This window comes from Psittacula echo, assembly GCF_963264785.1.
Source record: "Psittacula echo genome assembly, chromosome: 22".
In the NCBI taxonomy this organism is placed as follows: domain Eukaryota; kingdom Metazoa; phylum Chordata; class Aves; order Psittaciformes; family Psittacidae; genus Psittacula; species Psittacula echo.
The window spans coordinates 5,746,406-5,770,842 of record NC_137758.1 but is presented as its reverse complement, the minus strand read 5'-3'; the positions used below and the strand labels follow the sequence as shown (position 1 = coordinate 5,770,842).

At 59.5% G+C, this 24,437-nt stretch overlaps 2 protein-coding genes across 12 annotated transcripts; one reads left to right on the top strand and one right to left on the bottom strand.

Moving 5' to 3' along the window:
- Positions 1 to 5,525: 5,525 nt before the first annotated feature.
- On the top strand, positions 5,526 to 11,294 carry ALX3 (ALX homeobox 3; the record flags this gene model as incomplete). The annotated part of the gene is made up of 4 exons (XM_080632999.1): positions 5,526 to 5,763; positions 8,489 to 8,781; positions 10,333 to 10,395; positions 10,983 to 11,294. 4 exons carry the CDS (start codon positions 5,526 to 5,528, stop codon positions 11,292 to 11,294), a joined length of 906 nt encoding a protein of 301 aa, XP_080489125.1.
- A 1,914-nt stretch (positions 11,295 to 13,208) lies between these two features.
- Positions 13,209 to 24,397, bottom strand: STRIP1 (striatin interacting protein 1). 11 transcript variants are annotated; one of them, XM_080632967.1, is made up of 21 exons: positions 24,108 to 24,397; positions 22,837 to 22,906; positions 22,492 to 22,611; positions 21,920 to 22,054; positions 21,435 to 21,555; positions 20,691 to 20,759; positions 20,252 to 20,358; positions 19,845 to 19,972; positions 18,985 to 19,167; positions 18,686 to 18,903; positions 17,726 to 17,791; positions 17,470 to 17,533; positions 17,057 to 17,128; positions 16,743 to 16,817; positions 16,481 to 16,578; positions 16,125 to 16,251; positions 15,932 to 16,032; positions 15,655 to 15,721; positions 15,309 to 15,413; positions 14,152 to 14,356; positions 13,209 to 13,854 (listed from the first exon to the last, which is right to left on the bottom strand). In XM_080632967.1, exons 1-21 carry the CDS (start codon positions 24,156 to 24,158, stop codon positions 13,607 to 13,609), a joined length of 2,430 nt encoding a protein of 809 aa, XP_080489093.1. In that variant the 5' UTR covers positions 24,159 to 24,397; the 3' UTR covers positions 13,209 to 13,606. The 11 variants fall into 11 exon arrangements, with proteins under 11 accessions (XP_080489093.1, XP_080489095.1, XP_080489089.1 ...); XM_080632969.1 differs by having other exon boundaries at positions 22,492 to 22,566; XM_080632963.1 differs by lacking the exon at positions 24,108 to 24,397 and adding an exon at positions 23,956 to 24,082.
- Positions 24,398 to 24,437: the final 40 nt, after the last annotated feature.

Genomic DNA, 24,437 nt, shown 5'->3' with positions numbered 1-24,437 from the left:
TGTTTTCTGGTGCTTTTTCCTTGGCTCTCTGTCAGGAACGATTACTCCCAGATTTATTGGGATTTGCAAAGGAGGCGGCGAAACCTGGGATCTCCGGAGCTCACCGGGATAATGATGCAGGCAGCACTTGTCAAGCCTCACATCTGATTTATGGAGCAAGATTTCATCTGTCCCGGTGCGTATAATTTACTGGGATCTGGAAGTGGCTCATTAGGGAATGAGATGAATAAATCCATCAATCCCCAGGGGAGGGGAAGAGCTTTGTCCAGCTCCGTGTGCTGCTCGCAAATCCCAATGGAGGGGCTTGGGGTTTTCCTCAGCGGAGCAGGGCCCTCACCGGGATAATTCAGGATGGCCAAGCCCCGGCTGGAGGCACAAAGGAGCCCCAAGGAGGGGGTATCCCAGGGCACGATGCGGGTCCTGCTCCCCTGTGATGGCTGGGAGGGAACTGGGGGTGCTGAGACCCTGGCGCGGTGCAGGGAGCCGCTTCCCTGCTCCCAAACAAGCAGGGAAAGCTGGAGCCAAACGTGTTTGCTTTTACAAAGCTCATTCCTGGAAGGGCTTGGATCTATCCCTGATCCCTCACTTCACAGACAGGAGCTGGGCTTAACCCCCTGTGCCCAGCACCCCAAAACCCTTTTCCCCTCCTTTTCTCCTTTTTCCCCCCATTTTCACCATTTTCCAGCCTTTTTCCATACAAAGCCCAAACTCAGCCCAGGGTCACGGGGAATAAACCCCCAAGGGCAGCAGATTCCCCTGGCAACGGAGCCGTTCATCCCATGGGCAGCATTAATCTGCACCAACTTACTCCGGTTTACACCCGTTTATCCAGCTGCTCTGTTTATTCAGGGGCTGGATCCTGCTCCTGTCTCTGGACATATTAAATCCAAAGGGAATCCATTTATTTCATGCTGTTAGATTTATGCCACGTAACGGCGTTACTCTAAGAGGAAATCCAATTGACTCGGATCCCACCGCTTCCTGACAGAGCAAAGCTGGAATTCCCTTTAATCCCTTGATGTATTCCTGATTTTGCAATTGCTATCAGGTTTTTAGGAGTCAAAGACCCATTCGGCTCCCAGCTCCATGTATTGTAGTGGGATTCATGCCATAAACCTACATCCAGCCCGGCATCTCCCAAAAATCCCAGCCGCTGCCACTTCCAGGCTTCATTTCATCCTTTTTTATATATGTACGTATATATACATACATATATATAATATATATTTGGAGGAGATGGAAGGAAAAACAAGCCTGAACTTGGCATCCTGAAGTACTTTCCAAAGCAGCCTGAAAATCCCACACATGGATTTAGCACCAGTCTTCCCTTGTGGAAGCAGAAAGCCGATCGGCAGCTCGGAACGGCATCAGAACCACTGGGAGAAAGGATCCATCCCTCAATTCCTTCTGCTTCCCATCAGAAAAATCACTTTATAAAGACCAAATGAAGAGGTGGGAGAAATCCATCCCGTGTTCCCAGCTGCAAGGACGGAGCCGGGTCCTTGTTTAAAGCAGCCTGAGGGAATTCAGCTGATTTATTCCTTATAAACACTTGGGGGATTTATTCAGCGGCTGCAAAATAATATGAGTTTTTATGTTGGGTTGAATCCAGCCCAAATCACTTGGATTTATTGGGAATTTTCTTTCCCCTTCATCTCGCTCCATGAAATGCAAAGGAAAACAAAGCAATGGCTCAGCTTTAATCCCGCACTTTGTGTTCGCGGGTTTTCTTTCCTCACTTGGTCTCGCTACCAGTCCTTTACAGCACGCTCCAGCATGGAATGCTGCTCTGGAAAACAGCACCCGGAGGAAAACAGGAACAGAGAGAGTTCAATAACACCCAAAATAACCCCCCAAGAACTGGAATTCCAACAGATTCACTCTTTTCCCCAGGAAAATCCCCCTCATTGGTAGCTCTTTTAGAGCCAACGTGTGTCCTTCCCCGCTACATCCGCAGGGCTCTAACGCAGCGCGGCCGCTCGGGATGTACACGCAATCCCATTGGAATATCATTTGATACCAATTGAAGTCTTTTATGCCATTTCCACTCTGTCCCAATGCAATGGAGACACAAATCTACATGATCTTTGTGTCCACATGGTAGAAAGAGGGAGGAATGCAGAAACGCACTGTGTCTGCAGGATTACCATGTACGATTGCATGGGCTTGACTTATCAGTGTATCTATCTGGGTGGCTATAAATGTGCATGAGTATGTCAATATGGTTGTGTATATAAATGTGTACATAAATATGTATATAAATGTGTATGTGCATATAAATGTGTATGTGCATATAAATATGTATGTGCATATAATATGCATGTGTACATAGATGTGCAGGGGGTTGGAACTGGATGATCTTAGGGCCTTTTCCAACCCTAACCCTTCTATGATTCTATGTGCATACAAATATGTGTCTGTATGTAAATATGCATGTATATATAAAAAGATGCGTGTGTATCTATATAAATATGCATGTCTATAGATGTAAATATGCGTGTGTCTATAAATACATGTGCAAACACATGAAGCACGTGTGTGCCACAGGCTGTCCGCTGCCTTTTGTGCATCACTATGACACGTGGGGGAATGTTTGTGGCTGTGAGTTTGCGAGGCTGTTTTATACCTCATTAAAGAGCAAACCTGACCCCGTTGGGGCTCTGGTTGTGATCAGCAAAGGAGATTTCCCCACAGGAATTAATAAAGCCATTTTTTTCCTGCCATTAATGTGCACATTCCTAAGCGGGATCAAACCGTAGCTGGGATGGAGCTTTACAGTGAGTCAGATAATAGGAATGGGAGGACTTTCTGGGATGTTTGGGAAGGAGAGAAGGACGTGCAGATGGGAAAGGGTTGGGGATTGAACCCTGATAGCTCTGCAGCAATAAGAAACAACCATAAGCGAGGGCACAGATTCCCTTTGCTGCTCAGGGCTGAGATTATTGTCCCTGTGGGATGCAGGGATGTGCCTGAGACAAACTAGACCATGTTGGCACCCAACACAGGTATAGACCAGCCAGGGATGGGTCTCCCCTTGGGCTCAGCAGGTCCTCACCATGGGATGCAGAGCCTGGAAGAGGGGATCCAAGCAGGAGAGCAGCCACTGGTGGTCCTCATCTACCCTATTTGACCTTGTCCTTGAAGAAGGAGAAGCCCATTCCCATTCCCGTGCATTAGGCATTGCTCCGTGCCCCACCAGCATTCCCAAGGCTCTGGATAACTGTGCAAAGCCTGCGCAGGGATGTTCATACAAACCACAGAGCTACGCAAACCCTCCTGGCCTCCTGCCGAGCTCTCATAATCCCAAGGGAGGAGAAGCAGCTCTCTGGGATCATTGGAGATGGTCAGGAAATCCAACGGGATGCAAAGAGGGTGGGGGAGTAATTCTTCCTTCCAGCAAGCAAGAGAGAAACCAACGGGAGAAGATGGGTGCCCATAGAGCACCCCATTGGAGTCCTCCCGCTGCATTTGGTGGCTCCATTGGCACGAGTTGGTGGCAGGTTCAGGAGCCCGCAGGAGTCCCTGTCCTCATCCCTGCTCACCAGAGGGACCAACCGGCAGCTCCACAAAGCAACCCCTCCCAAGGTCTCACGAACCCCATTCCCCCCTTCCCAAGCTCTCTCCCACCTGCCCAGGAGGGTCCTGGTGATGGCTCCAGCCTGGGAAAGCAGCACATTCCAAACCAAGCCTTCCGTCCCTCTCTGCACCACCGGCATACATGGAGAGACTCATCCCTCTGCTATTCAAACCCCTTAAATGCCAGCAGTAAACCAGGAGAGGGGCATGGAAGCCTTTACAGGGGTTCTGCTCTTTGATAATGTTTAATGACCCGCTGCCAGCCACAGGACTCACAGCCCCGATTTAGCCACAATGAACAGCACGCAGCCAGCTGTGAACAGGCAAAAATCTCGGCAGCTCCAGCTGCTGCCAAAGGAAGGCGTCGGGAATGCTGCGGGATGCAGAGGGAACCATCCACCCCGAGGATGGGCGAGGAGGAGGCACCGCACGCTCAGACCCCTGCATCCCAGAGCCAGCCCCTCAATGAGTCTGAGCCCAGGAGCGCATCCCAACCATTATTCCTCTTGTCAATGTCATTTCCCAGACCAGGAGCTGGAAAATCCAGCTGTGATTTACACCCCGCAAGCCTGGCGCTCCTGCAAGAACCGGGGCTTTCACTGCAACCACATCGCATCAACTGCAGCCAAGACACCGGGCTTAGGTTACATGTTCCCCATAAGTTCTTTGGAACAAGCCTGTCTCGTGATTCCAGGTTTGCTCCGTGCCTGGAGTAACAAAACACTGCCAAAACAAGCAGTATTCTGCTGCAGAAGGGGGTTTAATGGTCAGTGTTATCCCGTTGTTCCGCTGCTCATCACCCGCCTGCAAGCCGCTGGCTCCTCCACCTCTTTGTGCTGCTTCCTCGTAGTTCATCCCCTGCAGCCCTGAAACATGCAGGCTGTTTCCCTCTAGGAAAAGGAGGGATTGCCAGGAATGAGTTGAAAGTTAAAAGCCACAATCTGTGCCGTGCAATAGGGAAAACAGCAACCGGAGGTGGGAACCGGCACCCCACAGCCCAGATAACAGCTCCTTGCTCCGTGCCTGTTATTTAATCCTCTCTCTCCTTCCCACCAAGCCTTGGAACTCCCAAACCTGCCCCAGCGTTTTGCACACAAACACCCCCAAGGCTGTGCCTCCATCAGGCGAATGCTCGCTTCCAGGAGCAGCCAAAGCGGCTCCGGAGTGGATGGATGCAGAGGAGCAAAAAGGGAGGCAAAAGGGTGAAGAAAGAAGATCCAGGCAAGCTCCAATCCCTTCATCCCCATCGCCAGTGCCCACTGCAAAAGCCAAAGCCAGGCTGCTGGAATGGGGGAACCCAGCAGCAGGAATACAGAGGGAGCAGGATAGGACCTCCCCTGTGCTGACAGCAACCAAAACCAACCAACAGAGCCCAGCCCCGGTTCCGAAGGGGGACATGGCACCCTAGGATCCCAGATCCCATGTCCCAGGGTAATGGTCATCCCTGAACTGATCTGCCCAGGCCTCAAGCGAGGCCTTGGTTGGAGGAAGAGGCTACAAATGGGTTCAGGAAAACTTGGGAAGGGGAAAAACCCAGAGGGTGACTAAAACATGGAATTTCCTCTCCGGGATTGGGATTTTGGGCTGCTCGGAGCGGCTGGGATGAGGTTCTCAATGAAGGAAGGGCCCTGGGCATTTCCTGTAGTTGGGAGACACTGGGAGCGCTGGGAGGGGAGGAGGGGGCTCCCCCCACAGCCCCTGTATGGGGGTGGAGGGGGGGGGGGAAGGAGCTGGGGGCAATTGGGGGGTGGGATTTGGGATCCGAGGGTTAACGAAGCGGCCGTGGTTGGATGCACGTGACTGGCGGGGAAGCGGGCTGGGGGTGGGGGTGTGCATGGGGGGGGGCTCAGCGATCCCTCCCTTCCCATCACCGCCCCCCCCCTCCCCGGGCCCCCGCACAAAATCCGCTCCCCGCCGGCCGCCCCCCCCCGGTCCCTCCAACCTGCGCCATGGAGGCACCGGGCTGCCCGGCCTTCCCCCCCCCTCGCCGGGCCGGGCCCCCCCCGGGGCTGCCCCGGGCTCCCAACGCCTTTCCCCCCGGTCCCCTCCGGCGTCCGCCGCCGCTCGGCCCTGGCCTGGCCCGGTGTCCGCAGGAGCGGGCAGAGCCTCGGTACCGGGGCATCTCCAGCCCGGGCCCCCTCGCCATGGCCGTCAATGGGAAGCCGCTTTACCCGGCCGGGGCTGCAGGTACCGGGGCGAGCGGCGGGGGGATGGATGGGGGACCCCGGGGCCGCCGACCTCTTCCTCGGCCCCTTCTGCTTCTCTTTCCTCCCTCTCTGCCCCTGCCCGCGGGCCCGCTCCTGCCGCTGCCCTCGGTGGCTGCCGGGACCCGCAGCCCCGAGCCCTTCCCGAGCGGCCCCGGCTTCACCGAGGCTGCCGCTGTCGCGACACGGCCCCGTCGGGTCGCGGGTGGCGTCCTCCGACGGGAGCGGGGAGCCGGCAGGGGCCGAGCCGGTGCGCCCGTGCCTCGGGCAGCCGGGGCTGTGTCGCGACACAGACTCGGGGCCCCGGGATCGTCCCCACGGCCCAGGACCGAGGGGAAAAGGGACGGCGGGGGAAACCCCGGTCCCGCTGCCGCGACGGCGGCTCCCGCCGGAGCCGGAACCCGTTAACGAGGCCGGAGAACGGCCTCGTCCCTCGGAGGAGGCTGGAAAGGCCCCACCGGGCAGGAGCCGGGGCTCGCAGAGCACGGAGCATCCCGGTGCAGGACTCCGGAGCTCCAGCGCTCCCGGTTCCCGGGGCTCCACTCCCGCTCCCGGCAGGAAGAGGCGCTTCCTTGGGGCTCTCCCATTGCTTCCCGCGGCCGAACAACTCCCGCCGCTCCCTCGCACTTTCCCTCCCGGCCGGGATCGTCGGGGGCTGCCCGGTCCCACGGGCCTTTTACCTCCCTTAATAGAAGACCAAGGCAGCGCCGCGGGTGTAACGGGATCCCGGTGGCCAGCAAAGCCCCCTCGCAGCTCCCAACCGGGAGGAGCAGGTAGAAAACCCCCGGGGGTACCGTGGGCACCGGCGCCGGTTCCTTCGGCCGCACTTACCTGCTCCCGAAGCACGGCGGGGATGCTGCCGGGTCCAGGGGGGAGCTTTCGCTGGTTGCCGCTGTGCCCTGCCCGGTTCCTGGGAGCCCTTTCCATGCCCCATCCCATTGCCGATGATCCCTTTGAGTTCTCCTTTCCCCCAGGAATGGGACAGCTGTTTTCCAGCTGCGAGATCCCCAGAGCTGCTGACTCTTTTGGGGTGGAAATAGCACTATTCCACACTATATTCCCTTTTTCCATCCTCTTTGTCCCCCTGCGCCGCCGTGTTTATTTAGCTACGTGCCCGTATCCTGCTCCCTTCCTGCTTGCTCCTTCTTTCGGGCCATTTATTTATTTGTCTCCAATGCTGCGGGTCGCTCAGGAATTGCCTTGGAAAACAGGGAGAAAGCCCAACCCCGATGCCTTGTGTGGTGGGATTAGCTTCATTTTGGTCCGTTTTCCCAGTTTTTAGCCCTATTTGGGAGTTTCCCCTTCATTTGGCTCCTTTGGGACTTGGTTTGTATCATCAAACCCCTCAGCCCAGCCCTTCGGAGGACAAAGCGGGCAGGGAACAGCGCTTTGGCCTCATCCCTTCGCCGTTACCCACTGCCGGGCACCGGGCAGGTCGGTACCGAGGGGATGGGCAGCAATTCCCGCCGTCAGAATTCCCCCAAAGAACGTTTTCCCACTAATCCAAAGCAGCTGGAGCCGGGCTCTCGGCTGCTTCCGGAACCCCCAAATCGCCTTCATTAGGAAACAGCCAAAAATCAAAACCAAAAGTCCGGAAAAGGCCTCAGCAGGGGCCAGAGCCCTGGGTGGGTCCATAGGGATGGAGACCCCCATTCCCCCACTCCATTAGGATGTGGTGGTTAAATGGGCCGGGAAGGAGGATCCATCCCAAAGGAGCCGATTTTCCCCCCTCACTGGCCCCAGGCCCCGCCGTGGGCCTGATCCTGCCCCTCCGAGGGGGCCAGGGGGTCTCCCCCTGCCCGAGCCACTGGAGCTGGTGCTCAGGGGTGAGACCAGGGTGACCCCCAGCATTGTCACGTTGTCCCCTTCCCAGCTGACCCCCCCCCCAGTGCTGAGGGACCCCAAATCATCCCCCCCATCTGCTAAGTCCCCCCCCCACTGGTTCATCTCCCTGGGGTGCCAGCAGCACCCAGCATTGGCTGTGGTACCCGTGTGCATCCCTATGTTCCCACACGGGGACAAACAACCCTCCCAGAGGACAAGGGTGACCTCTTACTGCGTGGCAGTGATTTATCTCCTTGAACCCACTTCATTGGACACCCTGAGCTGCAGCGGCAGCGAGGGGAAGGGGGAACCCCAGATCTCCTGCTCCAGCTCTGCAGGGGGATGGGGAGCCCTCCAGCAGAAGGGGGGGCTCGGGGGGGGGGTGGGGTGTCACTCCTTTCCAGCTGGTTTCCCAAGTTTCAGCTATAGGGAAATGCCAGACCGGGGGCAAGGAGATGCTCCATGGGATAGAGCCCGGGGTGGGAGGGGGGAAGCCTGGATCTGGCCCAGCACCGACACGTGCTGGGGGGGGCACTGTCAGCATCAGCGCTGGAATGGAGCAGGGTGGGAAGGGCTGAGTAAAGCCCTGCAGGACCCTGCCCTCGCCTCCTCTCCCCCCCCCATTCACCCAGAGCTTAAGAGCAGGATCCAAGAGGGTCCCCACCTCAGACCCCGAGAACCCATTGCCCCCCCCCTCACTGTGACCTTGCCTGCCCACAGCTCCCCCCATGAGCAGGGATTGTGCCTGGTGTGAGCCCCTGGGACCGCATCCCAGCACCCTCCTGGTGTGATGGGGACCGTGCAGGGGCGGGACGGGAGGGTTGGGGCTGTCTTGGCTTCATCAGCACCGTTGACACCCCCATCCTGCGCCTCTCCCCTGCCAGGCGGCGAGAAGGGATGCAAAGGTGGGTACCAGGTGATGCCCGCGCCCTGCCGGGGCCTCCCCAAAGGCCCGGGGGACCTGGGGTGTGCAATGGGAGCCCCCCTGGGCAGCCTGCACCGGGTCCCCGAGCTCCCCGAGCCCCTGGGCAAGAGCAAGAAGCGCAGGAACCGGACAACCTTCAGCACGTTCCAGCTGGAGGAGCTGGAGAAGGTTTTCCAGAGGACGCATTATCCCGACGTCTACGCCCGGGAGCAGCTGGCGCTGCAGACGGACCTGACCGAAGCCAGGGTGCAGGTACCGCCCCCCCCGGCTCTCATCGGGATGGTTGTGGATGTTTTCCCTGCTGGAAGGTGGTTTTCCCAGGAGGATGATGCTAAATCCCAGCCCAGGCGCCGGCTTCACCCAAGCTCCCTCCACTTCTCCCCTTGTCCCCTCTCTGCAGCACCCGAGGGGTGGGAATCTGGGAGATCCCCACCAGTCTTCACCCTCCTGCATCCCCTAATATGATCCCACCCTGTGCATCCCTCAATCCCAGCCCCCTTTCCACCTCAACCCCCAATTCAGCTCCCTCCAGCGCAGGGATGGAGCCGCTCAGCACATCCCGGGATGAGGGGCAGGATGAGGACCTCCCTCACCACCCAGGCACCAAACCAGTGAGCTCCTTCCAGAGGCATCTCCATGTGGTTTGAGGCTCCCAGTGGGAAGAGGCTGCTGGAGGGGGCACCAGGCAGGGAGGAAAGGGAAGGCAGGCGGGACATGAAGAGAGCAGGGAGCACCCATTGGGTGCTGCCCTCCCCATGGGGCAGGAACTGGGGACAAGGCACCTGCCACAGCCTCCAAGCCCTGGTTTGGGGTGGATTTAGATGAAATTACCTGTAACCATGAGAGTGCTGGGGCAAGCGTCCTGGTCCTGCATCCTGGTCCTGCATCCCACTCCTGCATCCCAGTCCTGCATCCCGGTCCTGCATCCCAGTCCTGTATCCCGGTCCTGCATCCCGGTCCTGCATCCCGGTCCTGCATCCCAGTCCTGCATCCCGGTCCCGCATCCCAGTCCTGTATCCCGGTCCTGCATCCCGGTCCTGCATCCCAGCCTGCATCCCAGTCCTGCATCCCAGTCCTGCATCCCGGTCCTGTATCCTGGTCCCGCATCCCGGTCCTGCATCCCGGTCCTGCATCCCAGTCCTGCATCCCGGTCCTGCATCCCGGTCTTGCATCCCAGCCTGCATCCTGGTCCTGCATCCCGGTCCTGCATCCCAGTCCTGCATCCTGGTCCTGCATCCCGGTCCTGTATCCCGGTCCCGCATCCCAGTCCTGCATCCCGGTCCTGCATCCCGGTCCTGCATCCCAGTCTTGCATCCCAGCCTGCATCCTGGTCCTGCATCCCGGTCCTGCATCCCAGCCTGCATCCAGCACCCGCCCCCAGCCCCATCCAGCAACACAAGGGGGACATGCAGGTGGCTCACAGTGAGCACACAGGACCCCAAGAGCCTCATTCTGCATCAAAACCAGGGGTAAAGGGGTACCAGAAGGACAAAAAAAGAGAGAAGCAGCATCCATGGAGCAGGAGCACTTGTTTTCCAAGAGGGATAAAAGGTATTATCCACATATTATATGGATATGGCCACATATATATAGCCATCCCAATACAGCTATATATTATATGGCTGGTGAGCTCAAGCAGCCCTGTGCACACGGGCAGCTTCCTCCATCCACCTCCAGTGTACCGGGATGCTGGGATACGGCATTAGGGCTCTTTTCCAGGCGGGAAGATGAGCAGGGAGCAGGGCAGGGGCTGCCCCTCTACCCCCAGAGATGCCTCAGCTCTGCCCCCCCCTCCACCCCCAGGTCTGGTTCCAGAACCGCAGAGCCAAGTGGCGCAAACGGGAACGCTATGGGAAAATCCAGGAGGTGAGAGCTCTTCCCGCCCCCCATCACCCCTCCCGGGCAGGGATTCCCGTGGGATGAACCCCATCACCCAGGTTTGCCCCTTCTTTCCATGTGGTTCCAGCCATCCTTGGGAAAAACACGTGGGCCCAGATGGAAAAGGAGGGGAATAAAAGCAGCATCGGCTGAGGGACAATGCTGCTTTACATCCCCCTCCACTTCCCATGGGAACACACCCTTTGGGGCAGGTTTTGGGGTGTCCCCCCCTCCCCAAACCCCTTTAGCTCTCCCACATCCACCCAGCAATGCTTCCAGCCCTTTTCCTGCTAAACTCCCTTTTCCCCTCTCCTTCCAACATTGAAAAGCATAAAGAGCCCTTAAACCTCAGCTCCATGCACTTCCCCGATGCCAAAATCCCTGCATGGGGAAGGGAGGGAAGATTCCAACCAGGATTCAACCCCCCTGGGGCAATCAGAGCAAAGCAAAGGCATCTCTCGCAGCGCACCCTGCGGATGAAGGGGATCCAATGGGTGCGGATGGGGGGTCATGGAGGGGGGGAAATGGGGTCCCCCCCGTTTCACCTGGGGCTTTCCTCTCTTGGTCTCCTTCAGCTCCAGACCAATCTCTGGCCCAGCTCCGGCCCCAGGAACCCCCCGGGGCTCCTGCCCCCCGAGAGCATCCCGGCCCCCGGCCTGTCCTCATATCCCCACAGCAACATCACCGGCTTCATGGGCATCCCCGCCTCTCCCGGCCCCCATCCCGGCATCAACAGCCTCTACCCCCTGCACGGCCTCCCCTCCCGGGCCCTGGGCACCCACCCCTTCGAGCCCGCACCCGAACATGATTACAAGTCCCCTGCACTGGTGCCGCTGAGGGTGAAGAGCAAAGAGGCCACCAGCAGCCTGCTGAACTGGGCTACATGATCCCATGGGATCCACGGACCATCTTTCCCCCCCCCCCAGCAACGGGGTTTAGGAGCAGGTTGCTGGGGTCACCCTCACCCCCTCCCTGTGCATCCTGATCTCCATGAGCTTTCCCGCATCCCAGCCCGCTGTTGGATACCCCTGGGTGATGGGGGGGAAGAAGGGCACCCCCAAACCCAATTTGCCCCAATAGGGCTGGAACTGGAGCTTGGGACCCTAAAAGCAGCTCCCAAGAACCCTGAGCCCCCCCCCAAGCACCTTCAGACCATAGGAGCTGATGGATACTGGTAGGCTGCAGCAGGGCCCCCCTGCCCAACCTGGGGGGCACCAGGTTGGTTTGGCGGTAGCACCCCATTCCCCAGCCCATTTGGTCACTGCATCCTTCCCAGTGCAACCAGCACTGGCAGAGACTGGGCTCTTCATGTCCCAGTGCACCCATAGCGGGAAGATGCCCACCCAAGATGCTGGTGCTCAGGGGGGATACTGGGGCAATTGTGTTCATTGAGACCTCAAAGCCCCCCCCCAAGCCATCGGTTGCCCTTTATGCTCTCCCTTGGAATGGGGATCAGGGCTGGGACAAGGGACAACCCCCCTGGCACAGTCTCCAGCTCCCGAAGCCCCTGAGATGGGCGATAAACCAGGATGGGGTGGGATGAAGACACCTGAACTAAAGCCCTGTGAGGGTACCCATAGCCTGTGACACCCAGATCAAGGAGGTGAGGGGGTGCACATGGGACCCCCACCCCAACTGGGGTGTTGGGGGCACCACAGACCCCCTCGGGGAGGCACCAAACCTGCCAGGGCAGCCCCATTTGGGTCAAAGGGGGAGCCAAAGGGAGCCCAAATGCTTCAAGACACAGCAGAGGCACAGTGGATGTCCCCCCAGGAGGCACCCCACAGCCCTGCTGTGCGCCCAGTGGGTGCCCCCCTGGCCTAGGCACCCCGTGCTCTGGCTGCCTCCCTCTGGAAAGGGTTTTGTTATCCATTAGGAACAATAAAGCACAGGTTCAAGAAGTTCCTCCTGGCTCCGGCTGTGCTGCAACAGCTGCGGGCTGGGAATGGTTTGGAACGAGGTGGGATGCTCACACCTCATCCACAGCATCCCGGGCTGGCTCCCACACCAGGACCAGGTTCTGAGCACTGAGGGCCGCCCACATTGAAGGAACCCCCCCAGTGTGGCTTCTCTGATGGCTATTGAGGGCTGAGTTTGCTGCCTCAGAGCCCATGGGAGCATGGCCAGGATGAGGGCTGAGCATCCCCCAGGCTGGGCTCACTCCTGGAGGACCACGGAGGACAAATCACGGCTGCTCCAGCCTTCCCCTGCCTGCAAACTCCATCCCAGCTGGGCAGGGAAGCAAACAGCTCCCTCCTGCCTCTCCCCAGGCCAACCAAGGGGGGAATATCCTGGGATTTCACCCACTGGAGCTGCTGTCCCTCTACCAGAGAAACTGAGGCACCGCAAGTAAGGGTGAACTACGGCAAGGCCAAGCCTTGGGGATGGGGGGTTGGATGTTCAGCTCCTCTGGGAGGTGCAGGAGCCAAAGAAAACCACAGTGACACCAGCACCCTGCCGGGGGCAGGACCCCCAGGACAGAACTGGGAACGTTCAGGGAAAGGGATCAACAAAACCCTATGGGAGCAGCTCCCACCCACACCCCCTGAGGCCACCAGCTCCCATTGCAAGATAGAAACGCAATCTCCAGGGACAAGTCATCCCCCGCAGTGGGACACGAGACAGGGACAAGGGCAGAACCATCGCTGGATCCATGCGGACACAGAGAGCCCACGCTCGGACAGCATCAGGACCAGATGTATGTGTGCGGCTCCCCCGCGCCCCCCAGCGGGGCGAGGGGACACTGCAGTCTCCACCGCCTCCCTGCACCCCGACCCCAGCAGGGCCCCCCCGGTCTCCTGCCACACCAGCCTCTGCTCCCCGTGTCCCCCCAGCAGCACCGAAGGGACCCTCACCCCGCTGCCTGCTCCCCCTTCTTGACCCCGGCTGGTGGGGGGCAGGAGGAGGGTGCTGGTGGTGCTGCCTCCTGGGGTACACACAGGTCCCCCCCCACCCCATAGGGAGCAACCTCCACCAAACCTTCACGCTCAAGTCTGGGTTGAGCCTGGCACAGCCTGGAAGGAGGCAGAGGGGCAGGATGGTGTCTTGGCGAGGACGCCACAGCTCCAGCCTCTTCCCAAGCTCACCACAGGGGGGTCCAGGCACCCACAGACCCCCTCCAAAGCTTCAATCCTCCTGCCCCTCAGCAGCAGCCTCGAGCTCTCCCCAAAGCAACCCCCTCCGGCCTCCCCGGTGTCCATCACTGCAGCAGCTCCTCCCAGGAGATGGGTCGGGAGAAGACCTCCCGCTCCAGCCACAGGTCGTAGTTGACCTGGAAGTCCTCGGGCAGGTCCACGCGCTGGCCCAGCACGCTCTGCAGGCAGTTGTCCACAGGCAGGAAATCAGGGTTGCTGTGGGCTCGGTCGTAGCGGCGCGAGTTGAAGCGCTCGATGCTGGCACGAAGGGCACATTCCTCTGCCTGGAAATCCCAGGGACGAGCATCCAGGTCTGGGCACAGGGGAAAGGGGCGTTCGAGGGGAACTGGGGCCCTTCAGCCAGCCCACATCCCTCAGGAAAGGTCTTTGCAAGTCCTCACAAATAGCAACACGTGGGGCACGGAGGCAGCAACCAACAGCCACTCTTCTGCATGATGCCACCACCCCAAATCCCTCCCCATACAACAGCCTAAGGGCTGCACAAGCCCTAAAGGCAGCAAAGGGACAGCTCTGGGTGCAGACATGTCCCTGCCCGGAGCAGCAAGGACCTGGCTGAGGGGACGCTGTGCAGTCCCTGTGATTCACGTACCATTGCCGTAAGCCCAGTCGTCATTGAGACGGTGCCGCACCTTCTGGTAGATGGCTGACATGGTCTTCATGTTGCTCTTCCTCCATTGCCGGCCCAAGTACTTGGTCTGGACCTTGAGCAGCTTCAGCACATAGAGCTGCATCATGGCCTGCTTCACCTTCAGTGCCCGCTTCAGGATAGGGGCTGACTTGAACACCACCAGCATCTGCAGGGACAGCCCCCAGCAGCGGGGGATAGAGAGTGACACAGAATCATGGAATGGTTTGGGATGGAAGGCACCTTGTCCAGCTCCAACCCCTGCCACGGGCAGGGACCCCTTCCACTGGAGCAGCTTGCTCCAAGCCCCTGTGTCCAACCTGGCCTTGAACACTGCCAGGGATGGGGCAGCCACAGCTTCTCTGGGCACCCTGGGCCAGCGCCTCAGCACCCTCACAGGGAAGAGCTTCTGCCTTACACCTAACCTCAACTTTCCCTGTTTAAACCCCATCACCCCTTGTCCTATCATACTGGAAGCTGCTCCGAGGTCTCCACACAGCTTCTCTTCTCCAGGCTGCCCCAGCCCAGCTCTCTCAGCCTGGCTCCAGAGCAGAGCTGCTCCAGCCCTCGCAGCATCTCCATGGCCTCCTCTGGACTTGCCCAAACATCTCCACATCCCTTGTGTTGGCAACACCAGACCTGCACACAGTGCTCCAAGCCGGCTCTCAGGAGAGCACAGCAGAGGGGCAGGATCCCCTCCCTGCTCTGCTGCTCACGCTCTGGGGATGCAGCCCAGCACACAGGGGTCATGGGGAGCTTCTTTTCACCCAACACCCCCAAGCCCTTCTCCTCAGGCTGCTCTGAATCTCTTCTCTGCCCAACCTGTGGCTGTGCCCAGGACTGCCCTGGCCCAGGGGCAGGACCTTACACTTGGCTCTGTTGAACTCCATGAGGCTGGCATTGGCCATCTCTCAAGTGTGTTCAGGTCCCTCTGTGGGGACCACCCATTGCATGTGTGGCACCGCTCACTGCAGTGAGCACCCCCCGTCTGCCCTTCCATCACCCTCTCTAACCTCCTGCTCCCTGAGGCACCCCAGGGGCACCCCAAGGCATCCCCAGCCCAGGCACCCTGTGGAGCCCAGTGTGGCTGGGCTGGGCTCCAGTGCGCTCCCCACCCTCACCATGGTGCGGGAGTGCTTCCACTTGGTCAGTTTGTTCAGGATGCGCAGGAGGTTGATGCAGGAGAAGAGGTTCCTCCAGCAGAACTGGTTGTTATCTCCAGCTTCCTGTGGGGCAGCAGGGGCAAGAGTCACGCAGGAGATGGGAACAGCAGATGAACAGGGAGGCTGTTCTGGTCTGAAGACCCATACCCAAAGGGGTACAGCTCAACATGCAGAAGTCTGCCAGCCCCACACCACCCCAAAGTCCCAGGGACTGAGCGCAGGAGTGGATGCTGGAGCCCTGCTGCCTCCCTGCACCCACGTTCCCCCATCCAGGGAGCACCCAAGGGTGCCAGGAGTGACTCACCAGGCTCTCTGCTGTCAGCTCGGGCAGCTCGTGCACCACACAGTATGGGTAGTCCAGGACAGAAATGCTGCAGGAAGAAGGGTGTTGTGCTGCTCCCCCAGATCCTACCCGGCCTGGGGGTAACAGCCCCACACCTCCCACCCACTGGAGATCATGGAATGATTTGGGTTGGAAGCTGTTGTGGGCACTTCCCCAGGTCTACCTGCACCGACAGCCAAGGAGGGCTTACAAGGGGGCAAAGCAAGGAGGGACACGGGTGGGCAGCTTCCTTCCGTACCTGTTTTTGGCAGTGATGTAGGACATGATGTTCTGGTTGAAGAACTTCAGGATGAGCGGGATGCAGTTGGCAAAGACAAGGTGCTGGGCCATGTACTCAAACTGGGGACAAAGGCGAGTGAATAGGGACCCAGTTTGGGTCCTGCCCATCCCCAAAGCCCCAGGGAGGGTGGCCGGACCCTGTCCCGCCTCACCTGGTAGATGTGGTTCAGCTTGAAGTGCTTGAGCAGGAGGAGCAGCACAGCAGAAATGGCTTTGGCAATGATCTCCTTGTGCCGATTCACATCCACCCCCAGTTTCATGCTCTGCAGCACTGTGGTCCTGAGGGACACAGAGGGCTCCTTGGGCTGGGGCACTGTCTGCAGACAGCCCTGGCATCACCCAATGCCTGGCACCCCACTGAGCAGAAGGTGGTGAGATCACCCAGGAGAACCTCATCACAGCCCCAGCCCAAACCGCACCACCCTGCCTGGCTCCTCCTCATCCCCCCTTCCCTTCCCCTTTCCCCTTCCCAGCAGCACCTCTGCTCACCCCCCCAGCGGTCACTCACGGCATCTCCTCTGGCAAGACATCTGCCAGGATGTTGATGGAGTCTGTCTTGGCTTTGGAAGTGGGGGCAGCAGCAAGGAGGATCTTCAGCAGAGCAATCTGGGGAGAAAGGAGAGATGGGAAATGGGATGGGAGCCCCACTGCAGCAAGGAGTAACAGAGGTGTGTATGGGGGGGAGCTGGGGGCACCACTGGAAAGGGATGGAGCTGTGAAAGGAAGTCACCTCCACCAAGCTCAGGGAACCCCAGAGCTCCCCAGCTCACCATGTACTGGGGCAGGCTTGGCAGCAGGCCCTGGTACAGGATCTCTGCAGGGACTTGCTCCACTTCTTCTTCACCCTGGTGCCACACAAGACCAGAAGACCAGGAGCTGCCACTGGTGCCATGGGCCTGGCTCAGCCCCAGGCAAGATACCCCCCACCGCAAGGGCAGGATACCCCCAACTCCCACCCAAAGACTCCCCTCAAAACCCACCCTCCCCAGTGCACCAAACCCCCCAGCCCTGCTAAAAGCCAAAGTCCTGACAGGACCAAATGCCCCCAGCCCAGGATCTCCATCCCATCCTCATCCCCACTCACTCCAGAGAGCGGGGAGCGCAGGAACTCATCTTCCATGTGCACTTGGACCTCTGCAATGGACGTGTACTTGTGCTGCACAGAGAGAGAGCAGGGGGACACCCTGTGGGACCCTCTCGATGCCACCATCCCATCATCCTTCTAAGTCCCTCCCTGTTATTCCTGACTGATGCTGATGGACAGGGGGTGGCAATTCCAGTAAGAAAGGGATGAAACCAGTAAGCACAGGGGCTCATCAAGTCTGGGAGACCAGGGATGGGATGAAAACTCCAGGCTGCTCCTACCACAGGGCTGAGCAAGTGGGAGCGAGGTAAGGAAAATGCACCTTATCGTGCCAAGCTGTGATTGAAGCAGAGGGATGGAGAAGGGGCACCTACAAAACAGCAGGGGCTGGAGGAATTCCTCAAGGGACTCACCAGCTTCAGGGTTCGGATGCTCTCATGGATGGGCCTGGGCAATCCCACCACGGTGTTGGTGTCACTAGAGAGAACAGACAGAGGCAGGCTGGGTGCAGGCAGGAGCAAAGCTGCTGGGTCAGAGACCACCAACCACCACCCCAAGAAGGAGCCAGTGAGCTCAGGACTTCTCTGCTGCCAAGCAAAGGGCAATGGCAGCCCCCACACTAGCAGCTTTCACCACAACCCCCCCAGCGCTGGCTCTGCAGGAACCCACCTGCCAAGCGTGTAGCCGATGAACTTGCTGCGGCTGGACTCCAGGAACATCTCAATGTCCTTCTCTCTGCAGCAAAGGGAAAAGGGGAAGAGTCACAGCTCCCTGTGCCCCTGGTCCAGCACAGCCCCAGGAAAAGCCTCGTGGCCACATAAAGGAACCACAGAATGAACCAGGCTGGGGAAGCCCTTTAATCCCATCCAGTCCAACCATTGCCCAGCACTGCCAAGGCCATCCCTAACCCATGGCACTGAGGCCTCGTCTTCACAGGGTGTGAACCCTTGCAGGGACGGTGCCTGCAGCCCTGCCCTGGGCAGCCTGTTCCAATGCCTGAGCACCCTCTGGGGCAGGAATTGTTCCTCAGCTCCATCTAAACCTGCCCTGGTGCAGCTTGAGGCCGGTTCCTCTTGTCCCATCCCTTGTTCCTTGGGAGCAGAGCCCAGCCCCTCCTGGCTCCATCCTCCTCTCAGGCACTTGTAGGCAGCCATCAGGTCCCCCCTGAGCCTTCTCTTCTCCAGACTGAACCCCCCAGGTCCCTCAGCCCTTCCCCATCACACTGTGCTCCAGGCCCTGCACCAGCTCCGGTGCCCTTCTCTGGCCCCGCTCCAGCCCCTCAATGTCTCTCTTGCAGTGAGGGGCCCAGAGCTGAACACAGGATTCGAGGTGCGGCCTCACCAGTGCCCAGTGCAGGGGCACAATCCCTGCCCTGGCCCTGCTGCCGCACTGGTGCTGATCCAGGCCAGGATGCTGGGGGCTTCCTGGCTGCCTGGACACAAGCTGCTCATGTTCAGCTCCGTCACTCAGCACCCCAAAGAGATGATGCTAAGCCCACCCCACCAAAGAACAGCCACCAAAGTGACCCCATCCCCAACACCTTCCCCACAGCCCCGCTGACACCCTCAGTATCTAACAGCCTCCATTTTCCACTCCAGCTCTCCCTGCAGGGCAGCCCCAGGGACTCACCGGACCTTGGGGGCCCAGGGCAGCCCCTTGGGGCAGGTGATGCGGTCGCTGGGGGGGTGCTGGGTGGGGGGAGGCATCACTTCATCCCGTTCCAGGGGGAAGGTCTCTCCCTCCAGGCTGTTGTCATCATCATTTTCCTCCTCTTCCTCACGGGAGTCGTCAGCTTTGTACGGATCCCGCTCATTGAAGGCATCCAGGTTATCCTGCTTGATCAGGGCCTGGAGAGAGAAGAGGAGGGAGCTGACCAAGCTGCTCCAGTGCCCAGAGCACTGTCCCCTCGTTTATGTCACTGTCCCCACCTTGTGCTCGCGCCGGCCCCGCTTCTGCTGCTGCTCGATGAGGTCGGAGGCGGAAGCAGGAGGGGAGGCAGCTCTCATGTTCCGGATCACCTTGATGCTGTCCTCTGGCAGCGGCGGCAGCCCCAGCAGCTCCCTCTTCTCTGCCTTCATGCTCTGCAGCTCCTCAAAGCCCCCCAGGGTGCACTGCAAGGGAGACCACAGCACCCTGAGCATGAAGGGCTCCTTAACACCAGGGCTGCCTCCACCTGCCCTGCCCAAAGCCACCCTCCAGGAGCGCCAAATCCTTCCCCAGGGTGTAAAACTGTCCCCGTGCTGCTCCTGTCATTGTGAAAGGCACAAGGGACAGGAGGGTGTTCAGGCACCCACAACTCAAGTGTTTGGATCTTTTCTTTCTTAAGGACCTTTCTTTCTTAAGGCAGAAGCTCTTCCCTGTGAGGGTGCTGAGGCGCTGGCCCAGGGTGCCCAGAGAAGCTGTGGCTGCCCCATCCCTGGCAGTGTTCAAGGCCAGGTTGGACACAGGGGCTTGGAGCAAGCTGCTCCAGTGGAAGGGGTCCCTGCCCGTGGCAGGGGTTGGAACCGGATGATCCCAAGGTCCTTTCCAAACCAAACCATCCCTGTCATAGATTCTATGATTGTTTCATGCAGACCCCCATGAGGACTTTGCTTTGGGTCTACTCCTGGTATTCAGGCTCCAGACACCACTATCCAATGCTCCCCTATGACGTGAAACCTGGGGCTGCGTCTAACTACTTGGCTGAAGAGGACGGAGCAATTGCAGCCAGCTCTGAGGGCAGAACTTCCTTCCCCTGCAGACTGGCAAACCACAAGGCACATGCCAGCGCTCCACAGCTTCTCCTTACCAGCACAGTCTTCCAGAGCAGGAGCAGCACCTTCTTCATAGGGAAGTGAGGAGCGTGGCCGCTGCAGAACTTGGTCACCATCCCAAAGAGCATCACAGAGAAGGGCTCGTTGTTGTACAGGGGGGCTCCTGGAACCACATGGCAGCAACAGCCTCATCCCTGTTCTCATCCCAGCCACTGGCACCATCACACTCCCCATCTCCAAGAACCTCATCTCACCCCAGACAGCTCCGCTCCTGCAGGCCGCTGGCTTCCTCTGCTCATCCCCCTGCACCCTGCCAGCAAGGTTCAGCCGAGCAGAAACCAACCCAGTGCTGCCAGCCCCCATTAACAGAGGCCTGGAGCCAAACTCCACCTCTTCAGCCCTGGCTGCCTCCATCCATCACCCCCAAGCTCCTGGCCCTCACCCAGCTCTGCTCGGAAGGTCTGTCTCATGCTCTTCCACTCGGGCTTGTCCCCCTCAGCCTCCTGCCGAACTGTCTCCACGATCAGGTACATGATGTTCAGCAGCACTCTGCAAGCAGCAGAAGGTCAGAGGATGGGTGATGGAGCTACCACCAGCACCCACAGCTCGCGGAGGAGGTGAATCAGCCCAGGCCACAGCCAGCTTCATGCACCAGCAGATCAGTGCTCAGGCACTGGGGAAAAGGCTCTCACCCCCCCCTGCTTTACTGCTTTCATGTCTCCAAGCAGCCACACGCAGGCAGTGCAGGCTGAGCACAGGGATGCTGCTCATGGAGCTGGGACCTCCCTGGGACACCCCCTGGCCTGTCCCAGCTTGCCAAAGAAACCAGCACCCACTGGAGCCCCTCTTCACACCCAGAGCTCCCAGCCCTTGCCCCATACCTCAGGTCTGTGCTGTCAGCCAGGGAGATGGCTGGTTTCCTCACGGCGCTGCTGCAAGCTGCACTGTTGCTGTGGAGGGAAAACAGCCTCAGAGGGGACTTTGGACACATCTGAACTTTGCCACAAGCAAAACGCACACCAGAGGCAAACCCTGGAATAGATCTTGCTGCAACGAGTCCCATGTTCACAGTGCAGACAAGGCAGGAGGAACAGAGCAGTCTCTATTTGCTGCCGGGCATTTCTGTATAAATCCGGTGTAACCCTTCACTATGCATCCACTGGGAACAACAGGAGCCATTCCAGTGGCTGCAGAGATCAGATCAGGGATAACCTATGGAGCCAGGCTGAGAGAGCAGGGCTGGTTCAGCCTGGAGAGGAGAAGGCTCCTGAAGGGGAGACCTTAGAGCAGCTCCAGTAGCTTAGAGAGATGAGCTCTTAGGCAGAAGCTCTTCCCTGTGAGGGTGCTGAGGCGCTGGCCCAGGGTGCCCAGAGAAGCTGTGGCTGCCCCATCCCTGGCAGTGTTCAAGGCCAGGTTGGACACAGGGGCTTGGAGCAAGCTGCTCCAGTGGAAGGGGTCCCTGCCCGTGGCAGGGGTTGGAGCTGGAGGAGCTTTCAGGTTTCTTCAACCCAAACCATTTCATGATTCTGTGATGGACAGACCAAGAATGGAACTGCCACAGACTGGAAAAACTCCAGCCAAGGAGCTCCAGGGCCAATTCGGAAGTGCTTTCCCCCAGTACTCACTCTATCTCCATGTTCAGCAGCTCCACCAAAGCATTGAACGTCCCCACCTCCAGCAAGAGGAAGATGTTGTACCTCATCCAAGCCTGCACCTCGGCCTCAGAGCCACACTCCCCAAATGTGCCTGCAACAATACCCTCTCTGGATCCCATCCATCTCCACCAGGATCCCAAGGCCCTCCACACCACCAGAGCACTTTGCATGGGGAAAGAATAACACAGCCTTAAGGCAAAAAGTCAGATGCAGAGCATGGAGCTGCTCTCTTGGCCTGGCAGAGCCAGGATAGCAGGGGGAAATCAGCCAAATTTTAGATCAAACTCCCATAAACCGTGTGACTTCCATAAGAACCAGCTTCATTCACAACATCCCAGGTGAAATCAGAAATGCAAGGAATGAGAATGACTTTAAACAGCCAAAGGTCCTAGTCCTCAGCCCGTTACCTGGATTTAGCAATGGGGAGAAGTAAAGGGGCAGGGACCCAGCATCACCTTGGGCAACATAAAGGATGGCTCGAGCAACCCTCAGTCTCTTCTCCCTGGCAGTGACCTCCAGCCCATCGAGCAGGCGCATGGCGTGGGTGCGGTGCTGGTTCCTGTCCAGCTCCGTCCACTTCTTGTCCCGCACTGCAAAGGCAAAGTGGGCAGGATGAGGGCACGGAGACACCAAACAGCACGAGAGGATTCAGCAGGATGGAAACCAGGGAGGAACGCTGGGGAGTGAGTGGCGCGGGGATGCCGTCTCCTGCTTCCCATCAGCCATCAGATGAATCACACCCATCTGAAGGGGAGCTGGAGCTGATGGGAACGAGCTGGATGCTCCGGCTGCTGCCAGAGCACTGCCAGCCTGGTGCTGCTGAACCACCTCAGACACCAACACCAGCGCTGGAGGCAGCCAGAGCTCTGGGATGAGCCCATGCCCACTGATGATGTGTCCAGTACAAACCACATGAGGATGATCAGTGTGTGGCTCGAGCTGCTGCAGCATTAACGTGTCAATGCCTGTGCCTCCTTTGGCAGATCCCTGTCCTCCCCAGGGAGGTCCAAGAGAAGGAGGGTCTTACTGTGGATCCTGAAGTCCTCCTCGAAGCACTTGCGGTTGAGCAGGAACTCTGGGCCTTCTGTGTAGCTGTAGAGCTCTGCAGGGAGAGCACAGAGGAAAACCTCCACCAGCCTGCACGGAGCTGGCAGAGCAAGGTGCACCTCGGTCACCCAAGAGGAGAGAAAAGCAAACCCCACACCCAGCATAAGGCGGAAACCATTCATTACAGATATCAGTTCCTGCTTAACATGAATAACATGTTTAAAGGCAATAACAGAGCGATGCTGGAGTTGTCAAAGCTCCTTCAATCCCTACCAGGAAAGAAAATCACGGCCGGTTCATTGATACATCAAGATGAAATCCTTACCAGAGAGCTCTGCTGCCCATTTGTCTGTATCTGCATATTCAAACTCCAGGTCTGGGGACTCCGAGTAGCCCTGCAGGCAGAGGAAGAGCTCAGTTCAATGACAGCAGTTTGCAGGAACCCCCAGATCCCTGCAGCGGTCCCAATGCACCTCATCCTCCCGGGAATGCAGGGCTGCCGCTTGTGTTTAACAGCCCCAAACCTGCACCCGAAGCCGAGTCAGCGTTCCCAAGGCAACTCCTACCCTCCTCCTCCTGCACCTGCAGCCGCATTGAGCTGCCCTGGTGGCACTGCAGCGTCCCTGAACGCTCCCAAAGGGCAGGGAATGAAGCAGGAGCTGGGATGTGTCCAAACCTCAGGGCTCTGCAGGAGCAGGGAGGCCTCGGAGCTGTGAGAACTGGGGTTATCCCCCCACTGCTGAGCACAGGGATGCCAATGGATGTGGATGGCGAGAATGAAACCACCTCAAAGAGCTTCAGTGAGGGTGGGAAACCAGCCAGAAGCCTCAGAGCACAAACCAGCTGCTCCCTTAAAGCCACCCAGCTGGACCCACAGTAAACGAGTCCAGAATCTCAGGGTGCCCACTCGTGGGCAAGGGGCAGATCCAATGGGCCAGCTCCTGAAGGGTGCTGGGAGCTATTCCCTGGCATCCAGGGCTCAGGAACCTCCTCAGAGCGCACTCCCAACCCTACTGAGGACACCCATGGAAGTGGGTGGCTCTGAAGCCATCCCAACAGGGAAACCAGATGGAAAACCCCTGGGATCAACCAGCTTCACACCCTCCCATCTAACCCGCCGCATCCCTCCCGCCCCCCCAGGACCTCGGTGTCTCCATGGAGGGCTCAGTCAGCTCCAGGGACCGGCCCACGGGGACCCGGCAGCGCTGCCCTCAGCACACAGCCCCGGTACGGCCCTCGGCTCTGGAACCGAGCCACGGCCAAGCCCCACACAGGCCAAACCGACCCAGGCTTGGGGGAACGGGAAAACGGCGCCGAGGCGAGCCCAGGCCCGGTCCCAGGGGACCCGGTACCGGAACCCCGGCGGGCCCGCGGCGGGGAGGACGCGCCCCGCCCCGAAAGGCCGCCCGCTCCCCCCCGCGGAGCCGGGCCCGGCGGCGCTGACCTCGGAGTCCTTCCGCGGCGGCCGGCCCAGGTCGCGGCCCTTGGCGGGCGGCGCGGCCCCACCGCGGGCCTTGTTGTTCCCCGGGAGCGGCCCCGCGCCCCCCGGCTCCATGTCGGCCGCCCTCACCGCGCCGAGCTCTCGCGAGGACTCACCCCCCCCTCTCGCGGGAGCGGCAGGGAGAGCCGGGGTAGCGCCGCCGCCATGTTGGGAGTGGCACCGGCGGAGCTCCGGTCCCCGTGGAACGGCTGCGATGTGGCTCCTCCCGCTGGCCCCACCGCCCGCCGGCGGCGTCACCGCCGCGCTCCGCCCGCCCCCCGGCGGACACGGGCAGCGCGGGACCCGGCCGGCCGCCAGCTCCGCCCACGGCGCCGGCATCTTAAGCGTTGCACGGCGCTGGGCGCCGCCATCTTGGGAGCGGCGCTTCCGCCCTCCCCTGGGACACCTGGGGCCGCCATGTTGAGAGTGGCAGGAAGGGGCTGGAG

Bases quoted from the DNA above. Each gene is read 5' to 3' on its own strand.
- STRIP1 (XM_080632963.1), bottom strand. From the start codon at position 24,066: ATGGAGCCGGGGGGCGCGGGGCCGCTCCCGGGGAACAACAAGGCCCGC. The intron at 17,792-18,685 runs GTGAGTCCCTGG...CCTTTGCTGCAG, and splicing joins CCCTGGGCCCCCAAGGTCCG to AGAGAAGGACATTGAGATGT. The intron at 16,252-16,480 runs GTGAGTGACCGC...TGTGTCCCTCAG, and splicing joins GTCTTGCCAGAGGAGATGCC to GACCACAGTGCTGCAGAGCA.